This window comes from Dendrobium catenatum, unplaced genomic scaffold (assembly GCF_001605985.2).
Source record: "Dendrobium catenatum unplaced genomic scaffold, ASM160598v2 fragScaff_scaffold_390, whole genome shotgun sequence".
NCBI classification, from domain to species: Eukaryota; Viridiplantae; Streptophyta; class Magnoliopsida; order Asparagales; family Orchidaceae; genus Dendrobium; species Dendrobium catenatum.
In genome coordinates, this window is record NW_021318852.1 from 4,528,456 (window position 1) to 4,539,057 (window position 10,602).

General features: G+C 35.0%; 1 protein-coding gene across 4 annotated transcripts; it reads right to left on the reverse strand.

The window, feature by feature from the left end:
* Nucleotides 1-6,301: 6,301 nt before the first annotated feature.
* On the reverse strand, nt 6,302-10,006 carry LOC110114893 (light-sensor Protein kinase). 4 transcript variants are annotated; one of them, XR_003700428.1, is made up of 5 exons: nt 9,495-9,995; nt 7,523-9,425; nt 6,840-7,030; nt 6,573-6,656; nt 6,302-6,473 (listed from the first exon to the last, which is right to left on the reverse strand). XR_003700428.1 is itself a non-coding variant. In XM_028694015.1 (4 exons), exons 2-4 carry the CDS (start codon nt 9,420-9,422, stop codon nt 6,840-6,842), a joined length of 2,010 nt encoding a protein of 669 aa, XP_028549848.1. In that variant the 5' UTR covers nt 9,423-9,425; nt 9,495-10,006; the 3' UTR covers nt 6,512-6,839. The 4 variants fall into 4 exon arrangements, 3 of the variants coding, with proteins under 3 accessions (XP_028549848.1, XP_020703587.1, XP_020703586.1); XM_028694015.1 differs by lacking the exon at nt 6,302-6,473 and having other exon boundaries at nt 6,512-7,030; nt 7,523-8,302; nt 8,384-9,425; nt 9,495-10,006; XM_020847928.2 differs by lacking the exon at nt 6,302-6,473 and having other exon boundaries at nt 6,512-6,656.
* Between the last annotated feature and the right edge of the window lie 596 nt (nt 10,007-10,602).

Here is a 10,602-nt window from a genome sequence, read left to right on the forward strand (position 1 = left end):
TAACTTTTTTTTTTTTTTTTGACGAGTGATCTTTTTTGGTCTTAAATTTCTTTTAGGATAAAATAAATGTATCATTATTTAAAAATGAAAGAACATATAGAGATTGATATTAAAAATCCTAGCTAATCGTGTACTCCAAACTAGAATTTGGACTTATGATGTAAATGAAAAAAATAAAATTCAAATAACATATTTGTTTAAGGGACCCATTTAAAAAAAGTCCACATTTCTCCTAAACATTAATTAGAAATGTTGGATGCATATTTTATCCAAAATGGTTTAAGGAATATCCTAACGGGTTAGTATACAACATGCAAAAGGATGTTGCATTTTATCTTTACTGATACATGTTCTCCCAAGCGAAGCTTATTACATGCCAAAGTTGTAGAGACTCAATTATTGGGAAAGTGTTCAAAAATTGAAAGAGAAAAGAATAACTATTAAGTCATAATGGAAAGCATAATAATGTACATTATAAGGTCAGATAAAAATGTGAAGACTTAAAGAAGAGTCAAGAATATAATCTTCTTGTTTTACGACTGAGCAAAGATGAGAAGAACAAAAAAATTTATAGGATCATCTTGAAAGCAGCAGTGAATTGCATTCGATTTCTCTTACGTCAAGGATTATCATTCCATAGGCTTAAGATGTCATCTTAATCAGATAATCGAGAAAATTATTTGGAGCTATTCGATTTTCTTGCTAATCATGATGAAGAAATTAAGAAAAATGCACAAGAATAATAATAATAATAATAATAATAATAATAATAATAATAATAATAAAAGATAAAAAAAATCTATACATGCAAGCTAAAATTAAAGTTAATTCACCGAAGGTCCATAAAGAAATTTGTTGTGCTACAATTGCTAAAATCTTCATTTCTATCATTAAAGTTCGTGGTGACTCCTACTTCTCAATTGTAGTTGATGAATCCTATAATGTTTCTACGAAGACACATCTAGTTGATGCAATGATATATTTAGATAAGTTAAGGCAAGTAAATGAAAGTTTTATAGGTATTTAAAATATTGCATCGACTAATACAGTTGCATTGAAGGCAACCATTGAAATTATACTTATGAAACATTCATTGAGCATACATAAAATATGTGGTCAAGGATATAATGAGGCAACTAAAATGTGATGTAAGTTGCAATACACTTAATGATTGAGTAGGTATTACAAATAAATTATAATGAGCCTTACAAAGAAAATATAATTATATCATAAATGCAATGAAATTAGTGTAAATATCCAAGTAATAATTACATATGATGAGGAAGATGGATGTAATTCTTTATTGAATGAATCATCACATTATTGCAATGTTTTGAGATTGTCATAATATGAATTCTACATTCAAGGCACATAGATAAGCACTACGAAGAAATGAGAAAATAACAAATTTGCATAATTCTTATGTTGATTTCTTATGCACTATTATTAATATGCAACTTCAAAAACTGGCTAACAATTTTCTGAAGCTAGTACTAAGTTTTTTTGTGTTTTGTGTTTAAATTCAAATAACTCATTTTTTACTAAGGATAATGGGAAATAATTCGACCTGTTTAGAAACCAAATTAACTTCTATTAATAGAAAGGAAGTTGTTGATTTAATTGGTTTAGATTAGGACTTCTATTATGTTCCATCGGATGGATTATCAGGAGGTATTCTTATTTTGTGGAAATCTACTATGGGTTCATTCTCGGTTCTAAATGCAAATCAACAAGTAATAAATGGAGATCTCAAGTGGCCTAATTCTGACTATTGGAGGATTTTGGCGGTATATGGTAGCAAAGAAGTTTACGAAAGAAGAGAGTTGTCGAGGGACTTGGAAGCATTCTCCTCCAAAGACATCTCTATGGTTGTAGGGGGAGATTTCAATTGTTTACTTTCTAAAGAAGATAAAAGAGGTGGCAATCGTTTCATTTACTCTCAAGGATCAAAGGATATGATGACCTTTCTAATTAATAATGATCTTCATGAAATTGATTTTATTGGACCAAGATATACTTGGTGCAATAACAAAACCGATGGAGCTAGAATTCTGGAAAGATTTGATAGGTGTTTTTTGAATCCTGCTGCCATAAACTTCCATCAGAGACTATATACTAGACATTTGGCAAGAATAGCTTCGGACCATTGTCCGTTTTTATTGAACCTTATGGAAAGTAAAATGATGGAGAAGAAGCTTATTAAGTTTGAAGATACTTGGTCTTCATTTCCAGCATCTTTTGGCATTGTTAAAAATGTTTGGTGAAAGAAAATTAATGGGAATTGTGCTGAAATTCTGGGTTCAAAATGCAAAAAAGCTTTAAAATCTCTATTTTTTTGGAGTAAGGCTAAATTGAAGAATTTCTCTTTATTAAAAGAATGTCTACTAAAAGAGATCTTAGAGCTACAATTAAAAGAGGCTGATGTGGGTTTCCTTACGGATGAAGAAAGTTGGCAGCTCAAGGTAAAAATCTCAGAATTGAATGCTACTTTGGCTAGATTGAACACGTGGTGGAAGCAACATGCCAAAGTTAAATGGATGATGGATGGAGATTCTAATTCCAAATTCTATCAATATTTTGTAAGCGCCAGGAAAAATTCAAATTGCAAGATGAAAGTGGGTCTTTGGTGGAAGATCAAAATCTTATTGAAGATAAATTTATTCAGTTTTTCAATGAAAAGTGGAAGGAAAGAAGTTGTGATACAGAAGGCTGGCCATCTCCGTTATGTTCCTTAAATGAAGCTGATGCAATGTGGATGAAAAGAGCAATCTCGTGGAATGAAATGGAGGGGGTAATTTTCCAATCAGCTGGGAACATTGCTCCAGGGATGGATGGAGTAACTTACTCTTTCTTCAAGGCCTATTGGGAGATTGTTAAGATAGATATTTGGAATGTTGTTTTACAGTTTTTTGAAACTGGGAGCAACATGAAATGGAAGGAAACCCAGATAGTGTTAGTCCCGAAAATAAAAAACCCATTAAATCTTGTAAACTACAGACCTATCAGCTTATGCAAAACTATGTATAAGGTGGTGGCCAAGGTAATTCTTAATAGAATGGTAAGTATTATACCTAAACTGATCTCATAACAACAAGCTGCATTTCTTAAAGGGGGATCAATGTCAGAACATGTACTGGTAGCTCAAGAGATGTTCCACAAATTCAGATTTTTTAAAGCTTCAAAGGGATTAATATCTTTCAAAATTGACTTGGAGCAAGCATATGATTGCATGTGTTGAGATACCTTGAGAAAGGTTTTAGAGTATTTTGGATTTCCTGGGAGCTTTTCTAAGCTTATTATGGAGTGTGTAGAAAATCCAATGTTCTCTTTATTAATTAATGGCAATTATTCTACATGGATCAATGGGAAAAGCATATTTCGCCAAGGTTGTCCTCTATCACCTTATCTTTTCATTCTATGTTATTAACTTCTCTCAAATGTTTTTTATAAAAAAAAATAATAAAATTGGTATTCATAATTGTCCTAACGGTCCAAGGATCTCTCACATATTGTATGCGGATGATATGATATATCAAAATGGTGAAAGATATCAAAGTTATTCTCTCAGATTTCTGTAAGTGGACAGGGCAAATGATAAATGTCAACAAATCTGTTACTATGTTTGGAAAATTTGTGAAAAGAAGAAGGAAGAGGGCTATAAATCGAATCATGGGTTTCAAGGAAGTAAAAGAATTCAACTATCTTGGAGTCAAAGTGGCATTGAGAAGATTGGTTGGAGCAAATTTTCAAAGTATGGTGGATAAAGCTTTTAAAATGCTGAATACTTGGGGAAGTAAACTCTTATCTTTAGCAGGGAAATTTACATTGGTAAGAACGGTCTTGTTGTCTTACCCAAATTTTCATTCCACTCATTCTATAATTCCTATAAGTGTGTTAAAATTGATGGATAAGTTGTGTAGAAGTTTCATTTGGGATAAGAGTGATGGAAGATTGGGCTTGCATTATGTTGGGTGGGACACACTGTGCAAACCAGTTGATAGGAGAGGACGTGGGTTACACTCTTGTATAAATAAGGTGGGCCCTTTGAGAACCAAGATGGCGTGGAGATTCATTCAAAATAGGAATTCCTTATTACACAGAGTGCTAGAACCAAAATATGGAAATTTGTTTGCATAACACGGTAACAAGAATGGAATTTCTGTTGCTTTGAAAATGGTCTTGGAAGGTTTCAAATGTCTTAAAAAAATTGTTAGATGGAATATCGTGGATGGGAGATCAATAAATGTATTCAATGATGTGTGGATTTGGGATAAATGCATCAATAGATGGCCTACTTTTGTGGCTATTCCAGGCGATGAAGAAATGGCAGTGGATATGCTATTGCTGGACACTACATGGAATATGCCTATTCATCATAATTTGTTTGGGAAAGAGTTGGCTAATGTAATTCTTCACATTCAAATTATGCCTAACATGGAGGAAGATAGATTAGAACTAATCCATATGCAATCTGATAAGTCTTTGTCTTCATTAGTTTTGGAAGCAGAATTGCAAAACAAGTCCAACAGGAGTTAACGGGAGTTACTGGAATTGGATAAAAAAGGTAAAATCAATGCCAAAAGTTGAAGTTTTCTGGTGGCGCTTATATAGCAATGCAATTCCCACAAACCAGTTCTTGTTTAGCAGAAGATTACAAGAGAACTTTACATGCTCTAGAGGATGTAATGAGACAGAGGATATTGATCATGTTATAACAAGATGTGAAAAGCTGAGGGGTATTATTCATGTCATAAATAGTTGGGCTTCCAATTTCTGATTTTTCCATATTTTGAAGATTGTTGTAAATGGTTAGATAAAGCAACAAAAGATAACAATTTCATTGCCAAAGTGTTCTGCAACATTGCATATTTATCGTGGAAAGCTAGAAACAAATTTAAGCATGATGGTTATATAGAAAATTCTAAATTTATTGCTGCTCAAGCAATATCTTGGTCGTCCTTTTTTCTTCTTATGGTGATATAAGCTCAGGCAACTGGGGTGTTAATCAGTCAGTTAGACTATCGAATTGTTCACACCCCCTCCACCCGATTGGATAAAAATAAATGTAGACGCATCACTACTATCCTCTTACAAGGCGGGTCTTGGAGGTATATTTAGAGATAATCATGGAAAATTTCTTATGGCTTTTGGAAGAAAGAGCATTCATTGGGATATATCACAGCTTGAACTATCATCAATTACTTTATTAAAAGTGGTTGTCAAAGAATGGTTGTTTCAATACAAGGGGATCATTATAGAAGCTGACAACTCTAATGTTATTCAGCATCTTCGACAAGTCTTCAGGAAGGGAGGTAAACTGATGGAACATTTTTTTTTCTAAAAGATTTTGACAATGTTATCTTTAATTGTGTTGATCGGAATTGTAATAGCTTAGCAGATATATGTGCTAACTATGCTATCTGTAGTGATTTCATTTGGGATGAGATTAGCTATAATAAGGTTTATCCTTCATTTATTAATCTGTTAAAGGAGGAATTTGTTGGGATTAGCCCCTAGGTTGTTTTTGTACTTTATTTTCTTTTAGTTAATGCAATTTTATTATTTCTCTTCAAAAAAAAAAAAAAATCGGATTGTAAAGTTATATTCAATAGATTTTTCTATAGTTAAACTTATGACTTTTGAACATAAGGTATTAACAAGTGAGTAGTTCTTATCTTTACGTAGCATTGTTGATCTTGCAAAGAAAATTATTAAGGTTAAAAAAGATTATATGTATCCTCTTATTTTTAGGCTTTTTATCTTGATATTAACTTTGCTAGTTGTCATTGCTGCAGTGGAAAAGTGCATTTTCTATAATTAAAATTATTAAACAACGATTATCACATAAAAAGAATGATGACTAACTCAGTGATTGTGCACTACTATATAATGATAAAGAAGTGTTTGACTTGATTCCAAATGAAATTGTAATTCAACATTATCAAAAAATGCAAAATAGAATGCAAAGCTCGTAAATTTATTTTAATTTATCAATTATAATGCAATAAAAAATTTATTTTGAATTTTTTCTTATATATATTTTTATTTTTTTTATAAGTTTGTACACCCTAAAAACAAAGACTGTTTCAACCCATAATTATAGGTTTAAGTAGTTTTCATTTATTAAATTTTGCCTTAATTACATTTAAGATATGAAATAAAGATAATTATCTAAGAGGTTCAGAGTTAAAATATGTTCTTATTACTCTGGAGTTTTAATTGAGCTTTATTAAAAATCTATTACTAACAGGTAAAAGTCTTGACTTTAAATCGAAATTCTCAAACCAACCAAAACCAAAATGATTGATGAGTTTTGGATCGATTTCAACTGAAATCTATTCAAATTTAAGAAATAATTCGATACATCCATAGTTATTAAAATGCATGTACTCCTAACCAATTAAACATGAATATGTTCAATAATGAAGTCAAGAAAAACACCCAGAACGCAGCTAGTGTTCTTGCACTGAATTCTGCTAACAGTAGAACATTCTAACGTTAGCTTGAAAACTTTTTTGATTCAAAATGACTATATAAGCATTTTCTTCTGAAAGTGAAAATTAAACACGAACCTTTAAAAGCATGTAATATATTCTTGCTCAAATCATCAACAAACTACCAACATCGTTGTATAGCAAATCAACAAGTTTTTGTACCTGAAAGGGAGAACCAATATCAAAATACCGTGTAGTGGTGATTTCGTGCTTTCGATATTTCTCTCACTAATCTACCTTTTATTCAGTTCCCCACAGAAAGTTAAAAAAATAATAATAAAATAAAAAAAAAAAACAAAAAATAAGCAAGCAGCAGACTGAATGAAGATTGGTTGTCTTTTAAACCTATATATCAGAATCTGAAGCATGCCCTGATTTTTTCCGTCTTACTGGGTATCTGAGGGGGCTCATCGCAACTTGTTTTATTGCTTGAAGACGGTTCTCTGACTTCAACCTCATGCCTCTTCCATTTGACAGCAAACGTGGAGGAGGAGACTGAGACTGAGCCTCTAATTTCAATTTCACGTTGTGCTTCCCTGGAAAATAATCAGAAGAGGATATGAGCTTCATATAGTGGCACAGCTAAAGAGGCTGAAAGCCCGGATATCTATGTTAAATGTGAGACAAAATTCTTGGCAGTTGGCACTGGCACACAACTCAACTTTACCCTTTATTGTACAAACTATCTTATCTTTTGCATTTTATCAGATAATTACAATATGATGTTTAAGACACCTCTTTCAAGCTTTTGGAAGAAAATTAAGTTAGTTTCCACGAAGGAGCAATTAGCCTTTGAGTTCTTTCGGTTATTTGAAGTTATTAACACTCTTTTTGAACAATCTTGAAATTCGCGCCATGTAGGTAGAAATCTGCAATTATTTTAAATTCAACAAGCTTCTTCAAATCTCCTCAAACATAACGGTTCCATTTTCGTAGAAAAGAAGAAGTGAAATTTTATAATAAACATTCTCTATCTACATGCAACCAAATGAGCAAAGCATTTCAAAAGATGTATCACGATCTTTTACCTATGGGCTTGCTGGTCCGTGGATTTATTTCAACCTTCCTCAACAAAGTCTTCTTGTTGCCATTGGATATTAAATTACCAGCTGATTTTACAGAACCAGAGCTCGAAGATGTTACAGAAAGTGACAATGCATCCTCCTGAATCACGGCAGGAAGTCTATTCTCCTCGCCACTGAGAGATGCATCACTGCTTGAAATAAAATTTTCCTCCTTATATTTTACGGAGGCCCTCTCTCTCTCAATCACCCTATAAGCATACATCTCAAAGGGAATATCATAGACTTGCAACAGTTCTCTTCTTTCCCATCCATCGAATTTCTTTGACAAGTTAGTCTCTATATCAAAGTAATCCAATGGCGGTGATGGCGGGTCAGACTGTCCATTGTCAGGATTCATGATCATGAAACGCTTGATGTATCGGAGTATCCTGCAGATTGAAGAGAAGCTCGGTCTCTGATTTGGGTCGGCCAGCCAACATTTCTTCGTCAAATTTGTGAGAAACTTGGGTGATGGAAAAGGGAATAGAGGCCTCTCTCCTAACCTTATGTTTTTGCTCATCTTATCACCCTGAAGATGTCCTTCCTCAAACGGAACCTTACCTGTAAGAAGTTCAAAGCATATCATCCCAAAGCTATACACATCTGCCTTCTCTGTATACTTCTTTACATTTCCTGCTTCAATTTGTTGTTCTTGATCAGATAGAACTTCTGGCGCATACCAAATACAGGGATCTTTGCCAGTCGCGGGACTCGAAGGCACTTTTGCTGCAGATTGTGCTAATCCTGCAATTTTCACGTGAACATAAGCATCAGAAGATGAACTGTTCTTTGTCTTAACGAGAATATTCGACGGTTTCAGGTCACCATGGTAGATCTTTTTAGAGTGTAAGTACTCCATTCCCCGTGCTATTTGAAGCATGATATTAACCGTATGGGAGAGTGGAAAAGGAAACTTTCTCCTCGCGCAGAAAATCTCTTTAATGTAACTGGAGAGGTCCTTGTTCATGAGCTCCATCACCATGTAGCATTCCTTCTTCTCCTCATCAGAGAAGCAGTACATGTAATGCAATACATTTGGGTGAGTAAGAGAAGACAGAAGAGATGTCTCTGGCATCAACTGCTCCACATCACAAAAGACATGCTTAAGAGCAAATCTCTCTCCCATCCAATGAATCTCCTTAAGATGACTGCTCGCGCCGAGCCTCCGTCTGAACTGGTAATCAGGTGAGCTCGTAAGCATGGAGATTGGATGTATCTTTCCCCTCGGGGACTTCAAGAGCTCAGCCAACCGATTCTCCTGTTTCGACAAAGAGCTTCTCATATCATCTATGGTTTCCAATAAAGCCCATTTATCCTCCTTAGCGACAACATCAATTCTCTTGCACATTTCTTTTGAAACAAGGTAAAGATCCCCAAACCTATGCCGGAAAAGCTTGGGTTCCATCCACTCCTTTTCACACTTCTTGGTGAATACCACCCTCCTCCTATGAATGTCCTCGTGGCCATCACCGGTGACCTCGCCGATGTTCTCGATGGCTTCCAAGATGACGGGGATGGAGCAAAGAAGATTATGTAAATGATGTTCGACGCAATCGGCGGATTGGGTGAGAAAGATGCTTCTACCCCACCAGTCCTTGGGCTCTAGGCATTGATGAATGTATTGCTCGCCTTCACGGAAGACTCGATGGAGTTCCTTGAGCGGCTGTTCAAGGGGCATCCATTTCGTTTGCTTCTCGTCGAGCCGGAGATTCTGTCGGATCTCGTAGGAAACGCCGGCGAAAGCCGCTTCGAAGGCGTCGAAGAGGAGTTGGCACTGCCGCGGGTTTATGCGAATCTCTTCGCGGAAGACCATTAGAGCTCGGATGCTTCCAAGCACCTCTCCTATGTGCCGGAATTGCTCCATGTCCTGATTAATTTTGAATAAATCGATAAAAATTTCATCTTTATGCTATGTATTCAATAATTGTAAACTTACCGCAACAAGATCGGCAAGCTCACTGAGCGGATTGGTTCGAATTGAGATCAGCAAAACTAAGGCTTTAGGAACGAAAAAAGACCTTGATGACAAAGAGGAAGAGAGCGTAGAGAAGAGAACCGTTCTTAGAAAGATCGTATTCGAATGTTTCCAGCTGGCAGGATTTTTTTTCTGGGGTAAGAATCGCTGCCAGGGTTCGATTTGGACGAAGCGGTTGTTCTATTCCTTTAATTTTCAGATTTGGGTTCATTTCTAGCACGCTATAAGGTGTCGGAACAGATTGCTACCCGCGAAATCATTGAAATTACCGGTATGCCCTCCCCGCAGCGGTTCAACGGTTCCAGAACCACCCTCGTCATGGCTGGGAAAACCGCGTCACTGCTGGAAATAAAACTTGCCTATTTATTTATTATTTAATATTTAATATTTATGTTTTTCTACTTTAGCACAATTTTTTATTTGCTTAGTTGGATTATACGCTGGGAGTAACTGAAAGCGTACTGGTCAGTTGACACCAAGGCTTGACACCATGACGGACAGTCATGTAGGCTTTGTTCGTTTGGTTATAGTTTTGTTTGGGTGGACATGTAATTGATTTCTTTACGTATTATGTATTACTGTGATGCGTGGTGGACCCAAGTCCGGTTATCTTGGATGTCGAAAGTACCCTTCCATGACAAGAGATAGAGGTTGGCCTGCCACTGCTTATTAGTGGTAGGCGGATGGAGCCGTTATACACATAGTTTTTGCCTTTAGTTTAATATATTTTTCTTATTCATTTCCTATTCATTTTAATATATGTTATAAATTTGACTACACCAAGGCTTGACACTAGTGGTGAAGCCAGAAATTTTATTCAGGTGGGGGGGGGGCCTAATGAAAGCCATTTTCGAGGTTGTGACTCATGAGTCGCGAGAGATGAGTTAAACCAAAAACGAACCGTTATTGCTTTTCATGTGTCCAAAAAAATGTCGGTGGCTTATATGGATTAATAAATAGCTTTAAAAGAAAGAATTATATAAATTAGAGCATGATTTCTCATTCGCAAAATTGCTGCTCTATTAAACCACTAAAATAATCTGTTTTAAGTCCCTTTAGACTTTCAATT